Consider the following 20339-nt stretch of genomic DNA (forward strand, 5'->3'; position numbering starts at 1 on the left):
GTCATTGTATTTTCCGTGTTCCCTTGGAATACACCGGCGTCACGCGAGACCACTTTACTTCCCGCGCGCATTTTAAATGGCCAGATCTGTATATAGCATTAATGATCCTTTTAAATCTTTAGATTGATCACATATGAAGCCAAACACAAGTAGAATTTGACTTTTGTGATTGCAAACGTTCATGTTCAACATTTAAATAAATTTTTTGACAACTAAAGCTTGATTTTTAGATCTTAAAGCCCCAGCAATACAGTAGCAATGATGTGAAAGTGGTTTTACAAGGAATGTGCTCACACTGACCCCTGGTGTTCAGAAGCAGAAATGCAACCGGTGTTTTTTTGTGTGTGTGGCATCCAGGGAAAAGCCGAGTTCATTGGGCGAACATTTGCAAAGCCACTAACTAAGATGGTTGATGAACACTACGGGCCCCCACGGTTTCCCCCTCAGCTGGAGTACTATCAGATCTACAGAGGAAACTGCACTGCAGGAGATCTGTTGGCTGCTTTTGAACTACTGCAGGTACAGCTGATACACAGTGGTTGTGATCAACTTCTGCATACTGTGCTCCAATCTTGAGTGGACTCTCAGTCAGTGCTTGGCCTATCTATTCATGAATGTTGCTTGAATACCACAGATCACTTTTTCTCTTTTCCTCCCACTTGTATTTGATTCTTGATCTTTTCTTGTGATTTCCCATTTCATTTTTCCATAATCCTCTGTCCCATATTTCTGCTGTATTTTTCCACGGCAACATTAACAGATTCCTTATGATGATGAGGAGATCAGGAGGGCTCTTATTGCTGTCCATGACTTTGCTGTACCTCAGATCAAGGTGCAATAAACAAAATAACTTTTCCACTCTTGAATTCTGCTTTGTTTTCCATTCTTGTGTAAGGGACTTCATCCTCTTTGCTATTGCTGTGCTTTGGCTTTTTTCTTGTTTTACGAGACACAGTAGAAGTTTGAAAAAAAAATGAGGATCTAGTCAGTATTATTAGTCTTTTCATCAGTTAATGAGTTATATTTTTTCATTCTGAAATATCTGTTTATCCACAGATTGGTCCAGCAGGGCGGGCAGCACTTCCTCCAATTGATGGCCCAACTGATTCTGACCGTGGGCCTATTCTGCCTGTTCCATTGGGCATACGACCGGTTCTTAGCAGATATCGTATTGAGGTGCCAAAACCACAATTTGATTATGCATTTACATCTGGAGCTCATTTATTTTTTGCATCAGTATTGATCAAACTCAACGTCTTTATTTATCTCCAGGTCCTGTTTTGGGGTCTGAGAGACCTTAAAAGAATCAACCTGGCCCAGGTGGACAGACCTCGTGTGGACATCGAGTGTGCAGGGAAAGGAGTTCAGTCAGCCCTCATTCAGAACTACAAGAAGAATCCAAACTTCAGCACGTTAGTGAAGTGGTTTGAAGTGGTAAGTGAAATTATATATGGAACGAAAATTCTCTGCTTCATTTCTGATTTAAAAAGTTAACTTGAGTATTCTCATGCTGTAGGATCTACCAGAAAATGAGCTACTTCACCCACCACTTAATATTCGGGTGGTGGACTGCAGGGCATTTGGACGCTATATTTTGGTGGGGTCTCATGCTGTGACCAGCCTTCGCAAGTTCATTTACATTACCCCAGACAAGACTGCTAATAACTGGGCTCACACAGGTACATGTCATTTATATAGTCACTGTAAATATGTTATAATTAAATAACATAACAATAAAATACAACATTCCTAAAGATTTACTAATTATTATTTGTACAAAAATATGTTTTGTTGCATTTCAATGATAGTTAAAGAAATATCTCACCCAAAAATGAAAATTCTGTCATTTATTACTCACCCACATGTCATTGCAAGACCTTCATTCATCTTCAAAACACAAATTAAGATATTTTTAATGAAATCCAAGAGCTTCCTGACCCTGCATAGATATCAATGGTACTACCACGTTTAAAGGGATAGTTCACCCAAAAATGAAAATTTTATGTTTATCTGCTTACCCCCAGGGCATCCAAGATGTAGGTGATTTTGTTTCTTCAGTAGAACACAAACAAAGATTTTTAAATCAAACCATTGCAGTCTGTTAGTCATATAATGGCAGTGGATGGGCACCAAACCTTTGAAAGCAAAAAAAAAAACACGCACAGACAAATCCAAATTACACCCTGCAGCTGGTGACAATGCATTGATGTCCTAAGACACGAAACGATCGTTTTTTGCGAGAAACTGAACAGTGTTTATATAATTTTTTACCTCTGATATGTCCAACTGTCCTCAGCACCCGGCGTGTTACCTGTGTACACACTCTGGAAAAGGCCCGAAAGGGGAAAATTGATCGCTGCAGACCCTCCACACTTTTACTAAGTGTATGGGTGTGTTGATATCCAGCCGAAGAGCGAGCAACCATAACTTCCAGCGATTAGGCTCAGAAGTTGGGAATCGGTGAATAGTCAACAGTCCCGGATGACTTCGCCCAAGCAAACGTAATCTTTTAGCTTTAAAAACGGTTTGAACAGTCAGGATAAGCGCAAGTAATTACCATTTTGAATAGCCGCTATACCCACAATCTCAATGCACTGTGTAAACAATGAGTGTCGTATACACTTGACAGATCGCTTTCGGCGTTTGCGTATACTACACCAGAGCTTTTTGCTTTCAAAGGTTTGGTGCCCATCCACTGCCATTATATGACTAACAGACTGCAACAGTTTGAGTTAAAAATCTTTGTTTGTGTTCTACTGAAGAAACAAAGTCACCTACATCTTGGATGCCCTGGGGGTAAGCAAATAAACATCAAATTTTCATTTTTGGGTGAACTATTCCTTTAAGGCCCAGAAAGGTCGTAAGGACAAAATAGTCCTTGTGACATCAGTGGTTCAACCTTTATTTTATGAAGCCACGAGGATACTTTGTACAATTTCTTCTTGACTGTTAAGAAACTATATATAAGAAAACTTGCATTACATCACTTTTATTTTAAATTCTTGGTACAGACTATATCTTTTTTCCAGCTTTTCTGACTTTTCATTCCTTTTCTCTATTCCTTCTTCCACTGATCTCTTCATGGTCTTATCCTTTCTGTCTTGGTGCTGGACTTGGGCCATTGGTTGCTAAATCATATGACCTTGCCCACACCAGCTAGACTGGCCAATGGCTACATGGCTCTTACGAATGGGACATCTCATTCCCGCCCCCACACCCATCCCGTTTCTTATCCCTCAGGTGATATTGTGGTCAATATGGACCCTGAACCCAACATTAAGAAGATGGACACAGTTGTCAAGATCGATGCTGTGAGTAAAGAAAATGCCATCTGCTTGATGTGGTTCTGTTTGTTTTACTGCTTTAAGATTAGTGCCCCAACAGTCATGTGATGTATGCAAGTACGCTATTGTAGAATCTGTTTTGTGGATGTTGTTTGTATTTGATGTATGTTTGTGTGGCCCTGTCCTTGTAGGCCACCGATGCTGTTGTTAAAGTTGACTTGGTAAGTCTCGGTTCAGACAGATGTAAATGTTTTAGATTTGATTTACATTCATTTGGATTAACATTACAAATGTAACCACATTACATTTAAATTAAAACCCTTTGTATTAACAGAATGAGGATGAAAAGGAGAAAGAGAAAGAGAAAAAGAAGAAGAAGAAAAAGAAGGGAGAAGAAGTGGACGAAGAAGAGCCAGACGAGAGCATGTTGGACTGGTGGTCCAAATATTTTGCCTCAATAGAGACTATGATGGAGGTGGGAGGGACTCTCTTTCGATTTCAATTTCAGTCTTTTAGCTTTGATTTATAGTGTGTCATATTTTAATATTTTACTGCAATATACTTAATGTGAATGCAGAATCTCAGAGCACAGGAGGCCGCTCTGGCAGAAGCAGAGGAAAGAGAAGATTTGGAGATAGCAGCCGAGAGTGCAGGTAACCACAAAGTTTAGTATGAACTTGGTGTAGTGTTCCTGAATAGAACCATTGTTGTGGTTAGTGTTCAGATGAACACTGTCATCCCATATCCATCACCATTGTACTGTAGTTGTGACATAAAACTATTCATATTTTTTCATGTCATGAACGTCGGACACAAAGATTTAGAAAAAACTCCCAATTTGGCAGCTAATTTTAAATTCCCTCTACTATGCCATTTTAAGGTTCCTAATATTGTTTTGAAAGTGTCCTACAATTTGTTTACATGCATGCAAAGTTAGTGTTCCCAAAATGTGCATTTAATATCATCTCATTTTCCAGCGATTCTCAAACGATTCATTTGAAGCAGTTGAAAGATTCAGTGTCTATAAACCCCACCTTTCCGTAAACCTACTCTTCTCTGATTGGTCAGATGGCCCAGTCTGTTGTGACTGGTCTACCACAATATTTGAAATAGCATAAAAGTGGCACTTTAATGTATTTGTTCTATCATACTTTAAAGGGGCTATATGCAACTTTTTCCCCAAAATAAACGTAACAATAGCCTTTTTATTTGACCTTTTATGACTCAAACATCTCCTGATGAGCATACTGACACCTTGTCAGCTCACAGTGGGTGCACCTATAAGCCTGTATCCTATTTCAAACAAACTTAGTTTCTCAAACAGTATATGTATTTGACTGTTCTTACCTCTGTAAACATAATGTTGACTTCTTTGCAGTGGGTGACTTGTGAAGTTTACACGTACGAGCGCGCGCTGCGAGAGCGAGCAGAAAGGAAGAGCAGTTCCGTTTTTTGGCCACAGGTGTCAGTTGCGAGTTTAAATTTCAGAAAATTGCATATAGCCCCTTTAAGGGGACCCATTTAGTAAATTTGATAAATATTCCATGTATTTTGATTCTTTAAAATAACTCTCATGGCTTGAAGCATCATTGTTCAGTGCAAACATCTGTTCAGACTTTGTAGGTGTTGTGCTCACATGTTTCTCATTTCCTCATTTCCATCCGTACCTACCCATTCACCCCTTACCTCAGAGATCAAAGTTGATGACTTTCCTGTGAAAGGCACCAAACCCAAGGAAAAGAGCAAAGACAAGAAGAGCTCCAAGGAGAAAAAGAAGAATCATGATGGCACAGAAAAACGACCTCTAAAACCAAAAGTTGATGAACTCATGGTCAGTGCTTCTTCTTGAAAATGTTAGCCAACAATGGTTGTTTTTAAGATCTTTAAAATCTTTCTGACCCAATTAAGACTTTTGAACAAACATTAGCTAACTAGAAACTGTGATCCGTAGCAAGTTATCCTAATTGTTTAAGTATATCTCAGGTGTACAATAAAGAGCTGGAGTGTGAGTTTGGTAACTTTGAAGACTGGCTCCACACCTTCAACCTGTATAGAGGAAAGGCTGGAGATGATGATGACCACAATGTGGTTGATGATGACAGGATTGTGGGGAGATTCAAGGTAAGAACATATAATGTATAAATCAAGCTTCAGAATTAAAGTATATCATCTCATTTTGATTTGACTCTGTTTCCTTATGATCCAGGGCTCCCTCTGTATGTATAAACTACCATTGTCTGAGGAGATCACCAGGGAGGCAGGATTTGACCCGAACATGGGCATGTTCCAAAGTATTCCTCACAATGACCCTATCAATGTTCTCATAAGGATTTATATCATTAGAGTAAGTGAATTCAAACCTGAATTGTAAGTCTTATTCATACAGTACCATGTCCAAAGTAACATGAGTCTCTTCTCAGGCCACAGACTTGCATCCTGCGGATATAAATGGTAAAGCAGATCCTTACATAGTCATTCGATTGGGAAAGTCAGAGATTCGGGATAAGGAGAACTACATATCCAAGCAGCTAAATCCTGTCTTTGGAAAGTGAGTAAACTATACTATTTTAAACCAACCAAAGTAATTGGTTTGAGCTCAAGCTAGTAAATATTAATTTCCTGAAAGCTCAATCTTCCTTCTCTCCTGTCCTTAAGGTCATTTGACATAGAGGCCACATTCCCAATGGAGTCCATGCTGAATGTGGCAGTATATGACTGGGATTTGGTTGGAACCGATGACCTGATTGGTGAGACTAAGATCGATTTGGAGAACAGATACTACAGCAAACACAGAGCCACATGTGGCATTGCATCAAACTACTCTGTGTGAGTACTTTCTTTCTTGTACTTTCTATAGAATATCAACAAATTGAGCATGAACTTCTCAAATCTTCATATAACATATTAAACTATTTCAATCAAAAACATTTATTTTACATGATGTAACAATTAAAGGATTAGTTCACCTCCAGAATTAAAAATTGTCTGATAATTTACTCACCCCTTTTTCAAGATGTCTTTCTTTCCTCAGTCGAAAAATTTAAATTTAAATTTTGGATGAAAATATTCCAGGATTTTTCTCTGTAGAGTGGACTTTAATGGGAGCCATAGGGTTGAAGGTCCAAACTGCAGTTTCAATGCAGCTTCAAAGGGCTCTACACAAACCCAAGTGAGGAATAAGAGTCTTATGTTGGAAAACGATCGTATCGTATATACTTTTTAACCACTTTTTAAATGAATGTCTTGCACACACATGACCTTTCCAGTGTGATCATGCATTGTTTGAAGACGTGCATCACAGAGCTAGTGCAAGATGAACATTTGTGGTTAAAAAGTATATCAATTTTTAATTTATTTAGAAAATGACAGATTGTTTTTCTGGATAAGAAACTTATTCCTCAGCTGGTCCCTTTGAAGCTGCATTGAAACTGCAGTTTGCACTTCAGCCCGCTGCCCACTAAATGGAGAAAAATTCTGGAAATCCTGGAAACCATTATTTCTTTTCGACTGAAGAAAGAATCTTGGATGACATGGGGGTGAGTAAATGATCAGGATTTGTTTTATTCTGGAAGTTAACTAATCCTATAAATCCTGTTTTTTATGTTTAACTGTGAAATCATCCAGCCATGGTTACAATGTATGGCGGGACCCTCAGAAGCCAGCTCAGATCCTTGCTAAGTTGTGCAAGGAAGCTAAATTGGATGGACCCCATTATGGACCTGGTGGGAGGGTCAAAGTTGCAAACCGCATCTTTGTTGGGCCAACAGAAATTGAGGATGAGAGTGGTGAGACATTTATAGAGCTTATACAGAGTTTATAATATTTTTCTCTGATCATATATGAAAAGATATCAATTTCGTTTGACTTTCAGGTTTGAAGAAGCAGACAGAAGAACACTTGGCTCTAACTGTTCTTAGGCATTGGGAGGAGATCCCACGTGTTGGTTGCAAACTCATCCCTGAGCATGTGGAGACCAGGCCACTACTCAACCCAGACAAGCCAGGGATAGAGCAGGTATACAAGGGTCTGCAACAAAATACCACTGTAATTTCCTAGAACATACTCCAAGGTTCACCAAGTGACCTTGCTGAATTTTCCGTCATTGAGCATGAATAAACAATTGAGTCAATTTTAGAAGATGCATTTTATTTCTGCTTGTTAAATGAGGGAACTTTGTCATTATTGTAATGTAACTATCAGCTCCTCAAATTTTCGAAATCTCACAGGGAAGGATTGAAATGTGGGTGGACATGTTTCCTATGGATGTACCAGCTCCAGGACCAGCCATTGACATATCACCACGTAAACCTAAGAGGTAGATGATTTTGTTCAGGGTCTCAACTTTTGTTGCTTAATTCATGCTCTTGTAATTTCAAAGAGTTTGTTGCAGCTAAGGCATTAATATTTTATTTGTGCATAATGTTGCCTTAAAGAGCAGGTCATATGAATTTTTAAAGTGTCCTAATATTGTGTTTGAGTGCCCTACACAGGTTTAAATACATTTAAGGTCAGAAAACATTGTAAACTGTACACACAAAACAGTAATGGATATGTTAGGCGAGTTAGCCGAGTGCTAATGTGACTAATGAAACAACACAGTTTAAACCATATGTCTTAAGTTACATTCTTTATTATTAATCAGTAATTAGAACAACAACAGTCTACATTAATTAACATATTCTTAGGAAACAGTAGGTTTACAGCAAATTATCAGAGCTATTTCAGTAAGGCAGTAATATTGTGTTTTACGTGGAAACCTAAAGCTGCACTACATCACATATTAGCACAATAGATATTTTGAGCACTCACTTCAAAATGTACGTATCAATCGTACTTACAGGTTGTGATTTGGAAACGCTTGTTAGTCCAACTAAAGAAGATTAGAAGCCAAGATTAGAGAAGCAGTCTTCGGTAAAATGACAAGCACACAACAAAAGGTTTGGGGTATTGGGGTACCGTGTTTGTGGGCAGGTCAGAATGCTCGAATTTAGCGGGCAGGCTGGGATTATGCTAATGTGTTACCCAGTGTGGTAGATCCATAAAAGATTGGGAAATATGACGACTCATTAAGGTGATTCTGAGTCGACTCTTTCTTTTTAGAGACAATATCTTTATGTATAATGCACTTTTTTGATTAACAACTTTGCAGACTGTTTACATTAAAGGATAGCAATGTTACAAACTGCAAAAAAGATACTTTTTCGAAAACCCATATGACCTGCTCTCTAATTTTTAATTTAATTAAAAATGTCTTTTTGACATGTGGATCAGTGAGTTTAGCCTTGAAGAGGATTAGACAAAAAGAATAGAAAGCTTTATTAATCAGTCATGCTGAGATTACATACTCTTAGATCAGTACACCCTTAAGCAAGGAACAGATTGCTTTGTTTTCTGGACTGCTTGCGCAATTAATATTCGTTGGATGACTTTAAAGCTTTGGATGGAAAAAGGGCTCTGAAGTGCGAATTACCAAGCTACTGTACATAATGTCTTTTTATCTCACCTGCTTTTTATAATTGTTTACTATAATCATTTTGAACTGTTTACAGTATCTACAGTGATATTCAGTTTAGATACCACAAGGAGTTGCAAAACTTTGACCGAAAGTTTGTTGATAAAACACATCCTACTTTTTCTTTTCCCTCCCAGAATTACTCTGCTGGCTTCATGCCTCTCATCTGCCTTTGTTTTTTCATGTTAATCATCTAAAGAATCTGCCAATTTTTAATAAGGCTCATACTATGAAGTTGTCCTACTTTAGTCTGAGATATTCACTCACTGCAAAAAGTTTACAGATGCACCTTATTGACATAAATATAAAAAGCTATTTGTGTGCACTGACTAAATGTAAAAAAAATTAAATAAAAAACAAAGTCATTTTAGAGGAAAAGAAGACTATTATGTTTCAATTAAAGATTACAAAGACAAATTTGAATTAATTGCAAGAACAGGAATATCCTTTAAAGGGTCTGGTCCACCCAAAAATGACAATTCTGTCATTAATTACTCACCTTCATGTCATTCCAAACCAGTAAGACGTTTCATCATTCATCTTGAGAACAAGATATTTTTTGGTGAAATCCAGTAACTTTCTGACCTTGCATAGACAGCAACGTAACTACCACATTCAAGGCCCAGAAAGGTAGCAAGGACATTAAAATAGTCCATGTGACATCAGTGGTTCAACCTTAATTTTATATTTTAGGCATTTTAAGAAATTGTTTAAATAAAGTCATTATTTTTGTTTTCTTTTACATGAAAAGTATTCATGTAGCTTCATAACATTACAATCGAACCACTGATGGTCACATCAGCTATTTTAACAATGTTACGCCAGTTACGCTGCTGTCTTTGAAAGCGCTCGGATTTCATCTAAAAAACCTTAATTTGTGTTCCAAAGATGAACCAAAGTCTTACAGAAGGGCTGAGCAATTAATGACAGAGTTCTCATTTTTGGGTCAACTATCCCTTTAAGAAACTAAGTCAATGTCATGTTGACTGCAGTTTTTACCTAATTTTACCAGTTACTGTAGTTTAGATATTACCACATGACGCACATTATCAGGTTAAAACACTTTTTACAGTGTGAGATGATGATCCCATTCTTTTCATCTCCCAGATATGAGCTCAGGGTGATAATATGGAATACTGACGAGGTAATTCTGGAAGACGATGATTACTTCACAGGGGAAAAGTCCAGTGACATTTTTGTGAGGGGGTAGGTATGGGCAAGTGTGTGAAAAGTGTGTGGTTTAATCGGGATACCTTTGTTTGTTTGTTTCTGTTTCCTTTTGTTGTTCGTCTGTGTTGCGTTTGGTGTTTTTTTTTTTTTTTGTCTATCCCTCCTCCCCGCCCCCCACGTCATTGCTGTGCTGTTATCTAGCTTTGAGCTTCGTGTTATTATTTGGAACACTGATGACGTAGTTCTAGAGGACGATGCTTTCATGACAGGAGAGAAGATGTCTGACATCTATGTCAGGGGGTAAAGACGATACGATCGCATGGCTCCACCCACTGCCTGCAGAAACCTGCACCTGACCCATCCATTCACAACAGATGAACAAATATCACCCTCCATATAGATACAAGCTAAACAGGACCATATCATTCAAAAATGATGCTGATTTCTAGTTGGCACCTCTAAATTCATTGTATGATTTTATTAAAATAATACAATTGGCTGTTCAGTTGAATTCCTTATACATTAATTAGATGCTTTAATATTTAATAACTGGTATGGTCTTGGTTTATAGAGCCATTTTTGTTTAGTATGTCTTGGGGACTGAGATGTCTTCATCAAATACTGCATGAAAGCATAAGATGTCTGTTTGCATGCCAGAATCTATTTTATAATCTGAAATGTGGCATTTGTATACCAACAAGTTGCTTCTACCTCAAGGACTTAATCTATTTTGAAAAGTTACGCATACAATTATGCATGTATTTAAACCAAATACTTGGCTACTAATGGTTCAAATAAATACATAATACAGTAGCTCTATATGATGTAATGCTTTAGGGACAGACTACTCTTTCAAACTGGAAGATCAAAGCTCACAACTCAAAGGAAAAGTTGAAAATGCACTCACCTTCAGGTCGTCCAAACATGTTTTTTTCATTGGAACAGATTTCGAGAAATTTTGCATTATATCACTGGCTCACCAGTAAATTTAATGGGTGCCATCAGAATGAGAGTTCAATGAGAGTTTGACCTCTCATTCTGATGGCAACCATTCACTGCAGAGGATCCATTGACGACCAAGTGATCCATTGCTAAATTTCTCCAAATTATCATTGATGAAGAAGCAAACTCATCTACATCTTGAATGACCTGTAGGTGAGTAAATATGTGACACTGGACCACAAAACCAGTCATAAGGGTCAACTTTGTTAAATTGAGATTTATGCATCATTTGAAAGCTGAATAAATAGATTTCCATTGATGTATGATTTGTTAGGATAGACCAATATTTGGCCAAGATACAACTATTTGAAAATCTGGGATCTGAGGGTGCAAAATACATCAAAATATTGAGAAAATTAACTTTAAAGTTGTCCAAATTAAGTTCTTAGCAATGCATATTATTAATCAAAAATTAGGCTTTGATATATTTATGGTAGTAAATTTACAAAATATCTTAATGGAACATGATCTTTACTTAATATTCTAATGATTAATATTCAATCATTTTGACCCATACAATGTATTGTTGGCTATGGCTACAAATTTACTTGACTGATTTTGTGATCCAGGGTCACATTTTCATTTTTGGGTGAACTATTTCAGATCATTGCAGATCATTGACTAGATGTCAGGTCAGAAAATATTATTATCAAAAAGACTAACGAGCACTTAACACTTTTAAGTCATGATTTAATCATCTACATAGTCTTTGCACTTTATTATAAAAAATATAATAATTTGGACTTAATTAAAAAGTCTAATAATACTGTAACTTCAATAACCATGGGGAAGAATTTAGATTATTTTCCAGTTTTCTGGTGCAGCATTGGAGTATCAACTTTATATGTATAAATGCTATTCTATGCATGTTGTCAATTTAGTGTTTCTGTACAATATATACATTCACACATTATATAAGTATATGAATGCACTCTTTGTTCAGAACACTTGTGCATGTTTTGTCATGCGACTTACAAGAAAATCACCTGTATATTTTTTGGATGAATATTAAAATTGTGTTGCTTTTAACAATTGAAAATCATCTCCCTGCTCAGGTGGCTAAAAGGACAACAAGAGGATAAACAGGACACAGACGTGCATTATCACTCTCTAACTGGGGAAGGAAACTTCAACTGGCGCTTTGTCTACCCCTTTGACTATCTCATGGCTGAGGAGAAGATAGTCATCTCCAAGAAGGAATCCATGTTTTCCTGGGATGAGACAGAGTACAAGATTCCCGCTCGACTCACCCTTCAAGTATGGGATGCTGACCATTTTTCTGCAGATGACTTCCTGGGTATGTTCACAATTTAAGTAGACACAAAGATCATTTTGACTTGAGTAAATAAATGATTGTAATTACCCAAAATGGAAAATTCTGTTATTAATTACTCACCCTCATGTTGTTCCAAACCCGTAAGACCGTTCGTTTTCAGAACACAAATTTTTGATGAAATCAGGAGGAGAAGAATTGTTGAATAAAGTTGTTATTTTTGTTTTCTTTGCTCACATTAAGTATTCTCTAAGCTTCATAAGGGCCTTTGCTGGTAGGAACCTACCAAAATTGAACAAAGGTCTTTGGAACATGAGGATGAATAATAAATGACAGAATTTTCATTTTTGGGTAAACTATCCCTTTAAGATTGTGCTCAGTTAAAAGTTAATGTGTTTAATTTCAAAACAAAATACATTTTTAATGCTCTCTGTTTTTATTTTCCCAGGTGCGATTGAGTTGGACTTGAATAAGTTTCCACGTGGGGCAAAAACAGCCAAACAGTGCTCTCTCGACATGGTTCTCAAAGAGCATGAGCTACCATCCATCTCCATCTTCAAACAGAAGAGAGTGAAGGGCTGGTGGCCATTTGTGGCCCGGGATGAGAATGATGAATTCGAGCTCACAGTGAGTTAATGAAAATACAAAAACTTTTGTAAATAATGTAAAATTTTACATTTGCTTGATAATTTGCCAGCATGCGGTGTATTGAAATGATTGCATAAGATTACCTCATTAACATTCTAACCATGTCGTGCTCGCAGGGAAAAGTGGAGGCAGAGCTCCATCTATTGACAGCGGAGGAGGCAGAGAAATCTCCCGTCGGCCTTGGGCGGAATGAACCTGAGCCACTTGAGAAACCAAAGTAAGACATAAAGGCGCTCATGTACACACAGCACATTTGAGTAATTATGCAGTTTCAGTTGTATGAATAAATATGCAATATATCATATCTCATATACTGAAGAGTAGACTATGAAAGCAGTTTCTGCCTCAAGTGTAAAAAAAACAAAAAGGTAATTGTGAGTTTGTTCAAAATAAGAAATAAAGTTGCATGCAGGTACACTACAGTAGTACTGTGAAATATTATTACAATTTACAGTAACACATCACATTTTATATTTGTGACCCTGGACCATAACATTTTTGTAACAATAGCCAAAAATGCATTGTATGTGTCAAAATTTTAGATTTTTCATTTATGCCAAAAATCATTAGGGTATTAAGTAAAGAAATCATATTTTTTGTAAATTTTCTAACAGAAATATATCAACTTGATTTCTGATTAGTAATATGCATTGCTAAGACCTTTATTAGGACAACTTTAAAGGCAATTTTCTCAATATTTAGATTTTTTTGCATCATCAGCAAAATGTTCTATCTCGACCAAATATTGTCCCATCTTAACAAACCATGCATCAATGGAAAGCTTATTTAATTTATGGTCACGTTTAAAAAATCTGGAATTTAAGGGGTGCAAAAAAAATCTGAATTCTGAGAAAATCGCCTTTGAAGTTGTCCAAATGAAGTTCATAGCAATGCATATTACTAAATAAGCTTTCCATTGATGCATATATTAATGATTTTTGCCACACATTTTTTTTAATAATTTTGACCCATACAATGTATTTTTGGCTATTGCTGCAAACATACCTGTACTACTTAAGACTGGTTTTGTGGTCCAGGGTCACATTTATTTTAATACTTTTGTAAAATCTGTGATAGATTTTTCAGGATTGTTTAAACAGAAAGCTCTATTCATATAGTTTTTAGTAACATTATAAATGTCTTTACTGTCACTCTTTATGAATTTAGAGGTTCGTTGCTGAATAAAAAATTTAATTTCTTGAAAAAAGTTTACTGACCCCATGGCACCGTATAAAATTACTTTGTTTATAAAGTTGAAAAAACCAGAAATAAGTTCATAATTATACTTTTATTTTTTACTCTGAGGCAGAAACAGGTTTCCATAGTAGCCAGCATACAAGGAGTATTTCGGGGTATACAGTCTAACTGATGAGGATGTGCTAATAATACAGCTATAGAAAGGAGACATAAAGAGTCTCATATAAATACTGTAGATAATTACAGGTATGACACAAACACTGACACATAAAGTGGGCTTAAGTCAGAAGCGTTCTCTCCAATAAAGAATGCCCCTCTAAAACTGTTAACTTCCCCTTTCTAATACTCCCACTCTCCTTTTTTACATCCTTCCTTCCTCCTGTGACTGCCCTTTCCTCCGCCTACCCTTTCCTGTTCATTTCCTTCATTCCAACCCCCATTCCTGTTTTGGAAAAAAGTCGTCCAGACACCAGTCTAATGTGGTTCATGAATCCTCTGAAGTCCATACGATACTTCATTTGGCACAACTACCGCTGGCTGATCCTGAAGGCTCTGGCCCTGCTGCTCCTTCTTCTCCTCGTTGGGCTCTTCCTCTACTCTATTCCCGGATACCTGGTCAAGAAACTCCTAGGGGCGTGAGGGGAGATGGGAAGACCACTGGTAGCCCATTCTCACTGCCTCTGTTTTCTCTGCTTTCCGTCTCTCTCTGAGCCATTCACAGTCTTAATGTTACTCGTACCATCTTTAAAGGGCCTAGAACGTGGACCTGAGGGATTGTGGGTGATAAAGTGTTTTTCATTTAGTCATTCCTCTATCATCTCATCTCTTATTTATGGCATATCTGTGTGTTATGTTGTACATTAGGTCTTTGTGGTTGTCATTTGCCTCTAGTTTTCTGTTTGGGCAAAGATTTGAATGATTAATTCTGGTTTTGATGAGATTTATTGTTGACTGTCTGCTGCTATGCTTTATAAACTTACCTTTGTTGCCTGATGTGTCATTGTACAGCTCAAATTTACGGTATCACGCACATACGCAGCAGTTCTAGGCTTATGTTTTTACCAGCTCTGTTGAAGAGTTCACAAAAATGAAAAATTGTCATAATTTACTCACGCTCATGTCGTTCCAAACCTGTATGATATTTTTTTTCTTCTGTGAAGTACAAGAGTGGTAAAAAGTGTCCATTCAGTAGAAGATAATGGGAATGTTGTTTTGGACCCCATTTACTTTTATTGCACTGCCAAAAAACATTTACCAAAATAAAGTCTTTTGTGTTCAGCAGAAGAAACAAAGTAGTTCAGGTCTGAAAAGACATTAACTAAAGACATTAAAGGGATAGTTCACCCAAAAATGCAAATTCTGTAATTAATTACTCATCCTCATGTTGTTTCAAACCCACAAGGCCTTCGTTCATGTTCGAAACACAAATTAAGATATTTTTTATGAAATCCAAGAGCTTTCTGACCCTGCATAGACAGCAACGGTACTACTACCACCACGTTCAAGACCAAGAAAAGTAGTAAGGACATCATTATAATAGTCCATGTGGTGAACACTCACTCAGAAGAGAAGAAACTGTTGAATTTTTGTTAACTTTACGCACAAAAGTAATGCAATGTTTACGCAGTTTAAGATTAAAAAAAAAACATTATTTTCCACAAACTGTACATTATTGTTGCTCCTCTCTGCCTCACCTTTCTGAAACACCTAGATATTTACAAAGCTCGTCGTTCTGAAAAGCGAGGTGTGCTCTGATTAGCCAGCTATCCAGTGCGTTGTGATTGGCCGAATATCTCAAGCTTGTGACGGAAATGTTACGGCCATTACCATGTTGTGATGCCGTGTCCTGGCGCGACGAGACAAAAATAATAAAACCCATTGTAAATGAGGTGTTTGTTACATCCAGTGAGGACATAATTACTGATTATGATGACTCATATTGTATTTTTATGTGTTGTGTTGTGTTGCGTTGCGTTGCGTTGCATTGTGTCGTGCAAACATAACACCATGCATTTGTGATTGTAGAAATGACAAACAACAAGCACTGCTCTACACTGCTCAAACTTGTGTTTGAATAGCCAGTAGAAAATTCTTTAAATATGAAAACGTACTTACATGCTGTGAGTCAGAAGCGCTAGACTGTCCTTGCAAAGTTGGAACTGCCCCACTTTATAGAAACAGCCTTGGTGCACAGTCGGCATTGTAGGCTACTCTCACAGGTTCAGGAAACAGTCCTCCGTACACACACTCAAATATTTGCGTTGTACTGTTCTGGAACAGTGTTGTAAATATAACTTAACCACTGATTTCTAGTTGTGTACTCATTTGGAAGGCTAAACAAAGTACTTTCGCTTTCGCAATGAAACACACAGCGTCTCCACAACATGGCGCGACTGCAACAATACTATGAGAACAGTGAGAATAAACGTTACGTCTTCCTTCTTTGCATATACATTTGGGAAGTGTTATGCAACTTCGCACAGCGTCCTCTAGAGGTCGCTTTGGTGGAACATCATCTTTGTGACCCGTGTCTGAAGCTAATTATACCAAAAACTACAAATATTGCTCGGCGACAGCTTATGATGTCACGGCTGGCATGACTCGTTGCCGTCAGTGCATTATTGCCGGTGCAACTGCATTGTATAAACGAGCGCGGGACAAACACAACATCCTCTTCTTCGTCTTCACTGACTCTTTGGGAAACACTTTGGGAAGTGTTTGAGACTTTAATCTTTGCAACTTTACAGATCTTATTTATGCACGAATAGCTTGCAACACTTCACAAACAAAGGAAAAGATGAAATTGCATCTTATGACCTCTTTAAAGGGTTACTCCACCCCATTTTGTCATTAATCACTTAACCCCATGTCATTCCAAACCCATAGAAGCTTTGTTCATCTTCTGAACAAAATGTAAGATATTTTAGATGAAAACCGGGAGCTTTGTCACTGTCCCATGGACTGCAAAACGCTGTCAAGGCCCAGAAAAGTATGAAAGACGTCGTCAAAATAGTCCATCTGCCATCAGTGGTTCAACAATAATTTTACGAAGCTACGAGAATACTTTTTGTATGCAAAAGAAAACAAAAATAACGAATTTGTTCAACAATTTGTCTTCTTCGCGTCACCGTAGCGCCATTTTGGAAAGTATCCACTGGATGCAAACAGCGTACGCTGTTCTGTGTCTGCCGCAACACACTACTTTCTATGTTTATTTACACTTTGATTCGAAGGAAAACAGCGTATCCACGTGACGCAGCTGACAGAGAACAGCGTATGCTGTTTGCATCCAGGGGATACTCTTCAAAATGGCGCTATGGTGACGCAGAGGAGACAAATTGTTGAATAAAGTCATTATTTTTGTACTCTTTGCGAAAAAAAAAAGTATTCTCTAAGCTTCGTAAAATTATGGTTGAACCACTAATATCAGATGGACTATTTTGACGACGTCTTTCATACTTTTCTGGGCCTTGACAATCTTATTTACTTGGCAGTCAATCGGACAGTCAAAAAGCTCCCGGTTTTCTTCCAAAATATCTTAAATTGTGTTCCTAAGATGAACAAAGCTTTAACGGGTTTGGAACAACATGGGGGTAAGTGATTAATGACAAAATTTTCATTTTTGGATGAAGTAACCCTTAAAGGTTGAACCACTAAAGTCACATTGACTATTTTAACAGTGTCCTTACTACCTTTCAGGGTCTTGAACGATTCAGTTGCGTTGCTATCTGTGCTCGGATTTAATCAAAAATATAAATTTATGTTCCAAAGATTAACGAAAGTCTTACAGGTTTGGAATGACATGAGGGTGAGTAATTCATGACAGGCTTTTCATTTTTGGGTGAACTATGCTTTTAAGACATTTTCATTTTGAGTGAACTATAAATAATATGCTTTGCAGTCATCTTACTAACCACTAACATTTGTATTACCTCTCTTCCTCCATCATCCATGCCTCCACCTTTCAACTCACCACATCTTACCTGCAACCCCTTCACCATCTCCACCACTTCCAATCACAGCCGGCCTGACACCACCTTCCTGTGGTTTTTGAGCCCACTGAAGGCCATCCGCTACCTGATATGCAACCGCTACAAATGGCTCATCATCAAGATCGTCTTGGCTCTGCTGCTGCTGATCATGGTGGGCCTGTTTCTCTACAGCATGCCAGGCTATCTGGTCAAGAAGCTGCTCGGGGCCTAAAGAGGGGTCGAAAAGGTTCATATAAGAGATTCTTAATTGACCTTTCCCTCCGAAGTGACCCTTTTCTAATATTTGGTTACAATTCGCAGCACTTCATAAGAGTTTACCGTCCCTCATAGTTGCACTCTAAGCTTAACGTATCAAATATCTTGACTTTTTCAGTATCAGTGTGCATGTCTGACGCAAAAAAAGACCAATTAAGTTATTTTATTTGTACATTTGAAGAAAAATTGGTCATAGGGAGAAAAAGAAAGCAGTGGAGTGTCTATTTTTGGTACTAAATGGAATAAACTGGACTGGACTGGTGTTTGTTTAAATGTTCATATGAATGCATTGCTGTAGATTGGATTTTGTTGTTATTGTCTACATGTGTATATGTCGCTGCTAAAAGCACAACAAGCATGCAAGGTTGTCTAAAGATAGATGACTTGTTCATCAGTAGCTACAGTCTGAAAAATATTATGATAGGGTTGCAGGCCTCATATATACAGTATGTAATTTGATTACACTTGCCTTGATGTTTGCACTTTCAGTCCATGACACAAATCTTCTGCACTTCAGTAAGACAATGTTGTTTATCCTTTAGAGAAACACAGACACTAGTAGGGGAATGATGTTTCATTTGACATTTCAAGTTTAAACTGCACAATAGAATGCTATTTCTTATATTTCCTTCTGTTGTTTTTGCTTGCTGTGTACTTAGTATGTACTTGTTTGCTTGCTATTTAATGTTGCTCTATTTAATGAATGGTATATTTGACCATGGACCTGTTTGCACTGATTTTGGCTTGTTTATATAAAAAGAGTGTATTTTTAATTCTTGTTTACAAGTGTGCAATATGGATTGATTTATTTATTTTTGTCAGTATGAAGACTTAATAAAACAAACTCATTGAAATAAAACACTGAACATGTTTATTGTTTCTGTACTGTGGGTATGCATGTGTGTGAGAGAGTTTACACTATATCCCTGTTCTCTTTCACACAGTCGTCCAACTACCAGCCTGTCGTGGTTGTTGAGTCCAATTCGGGTGACCTGCATAATGTGTTGGCGGCAGTATAAATTGGCAACAGTGGTGACTCTGCTCATCATAATAGGACTGATCTTTTTGGGCCTCCTGTTCTTTTCTCTACCCTCAGCTTTCACCCAGAAGATCTTCAACCTCTCTGGATAATTACCTGATACTAGCACAATTTGCAGAAAGCAAGTTATTGTATTATAATGGATGACATCCCTGATTAAATGCAATTTATTGCTAATTTAAGGCATATAAAATATTATTATTCTGTTAAGAATATTATTAAGCACATTATTAAATGTTGGTGTTTGGTGGGAGTTTCTTCAGCTATGAGTTCATTTGCCTCTTTCTGTTGAATTGGTTAAACTAATTTGTCTAATTACAACCTAACAGTGTTTATACAGTTGAGGTCAAAGTTTTACATACACCTAGTAGAATTTACAAAATATTATTTTAATAAAATAAGAGGGATCATAGGAAATTTAGTACTGAGCTGAATACGATATTTCACATTAAAGACGTTTACATATAGTCCACAAGAGAAAATAATAGTTTAATTTATAAATATTACCCCATTCAAAAGCTTACATACACTTGATTCTTAATACTGTGTTGTCACCTGAATGATCCACAGCTGTTTTTTGTTTAGTGACAGTTGTTCATGAGTTCCTTGTACAGTTCCTGAACAGTTAAACTGCCTACTGTTCTTCAGAAAAATCCTTCAGGTCCAACAAATTCTTTGTTTTTCAGAATTTTTGTGAATTCAAATGCTCACTGATGCTCCAGAAGGAAAACAACAATGCATTTAGAGCCAGGGGTGTAAACTTCTGAACAGAATGTAAATGTGTACATTTTTCCTATTTTGCCTATTTTTTTTTTTTTCATTTTGTACTGCCCTTCAGAAACTACCTCCATTCTTCATTTTGTTCAAAAGTTTTCTTAATGCATTGTGTTTCCTTCTGAAGTATCAGTGAGCATTTAAAACCTTCTGTAATAGTTGCATATGAGTCCCTCGGTTGTTCTCAGTGTGA

At 37.2% G+C, this 20339-nt stretch overlaps 1 protein-coding gene across 3 annotated transcripts in view; it reads left to right on the top strand.

Annotated features, from left to right (window-relative positions):
• The window catches only part of otofa (otoferlin a), an 80897-nt gene extending 61729 nt beyond the window's left edge, over positions 1-19168 (top strand). Inside the window, exons 10-32 of one of the 3 annotated variants that reach the window (XM_073852976.1) lie at positions 358-519; positions 761-832; positions 1057-1176; positions 1273-1434; positions 1517-1679; positions 3157-3311; positions 3476-3505; positions 3619-3759; positions 3862-3937; positions 4976-5115; positions 5268-5405; positions 5491-5628; positions 5705-5832; positions 5940-6110; positions 6909-7069; positions 7156-7298; positions 7511-7599; positions 9904-10002; positions 12024-12265; positions 12690-12868; positions 13006-13106; positions 14545-14746; positions 18109-18247. In XM_073852976.1, coding sequence (XP_073709077.1) covers positions 358-519; positions 761-832; positions 1057-1176; positions 1273-1434; positions 1517-1679; positions 3157-3311; positions 3476-3505; positions 3619-3759; positions 3862-3937; positions 4976-5115; positions 5268-5405; positions 5491-5628; positions 5705-5832; positions 5940-6110; positions 6909-7069; positions 7156-7298; positions 7511-7599; positions 9904-10002; positions 12024-12265; positions 12690-12868; positions 13006-13106; positions 14545-14725 — 2991 coding nt within the window. In that variant the 3' untranslated portion in view covers positions 14726-14746; positions 18109-18247. Of the gene's footprint in view, positions 1-357; positions 520-760; positions 833-1056; positions 1177-1272; positions 1435-1516; positions 1680-3156; positions 3312-3475; positions 3506-3618; positions 3760-3861; positions 3938-4975; positions 5116-5267; positions 5406-5490; positions 5629-5704; positions 5833-5939; positions 6111-6908; positions 7070-7155; positions 7299-7510; positions 7600-9903; positions 10003-12023; positions 12266-12689; positions 12869-13005; positions 13107-14544; positions 14747-18108 lie in introns of all 3 variants that reach the window. The other 2 variants (XM_073852978.1, XM_073852977.1) reach the window with 2 other exon arrangements.
• The last annotated feature ends 1171 nt before the right edge of the window (positions 19169-20339 follow it).

This window comes from Garra rufa, chromosome 13, assembly GCF_049309525.1.
Source record: "Garra rufa chromosome 13, GarRuf1.0, whole genome shotgun sequence".
Classification (NCBI taxonomy): domain Eukaryota; kingdom Metazoa; phylum Chordata; class Actinopteri; order Cypriniformes; family Cyprinidae; genus Garra; species Garra rufa.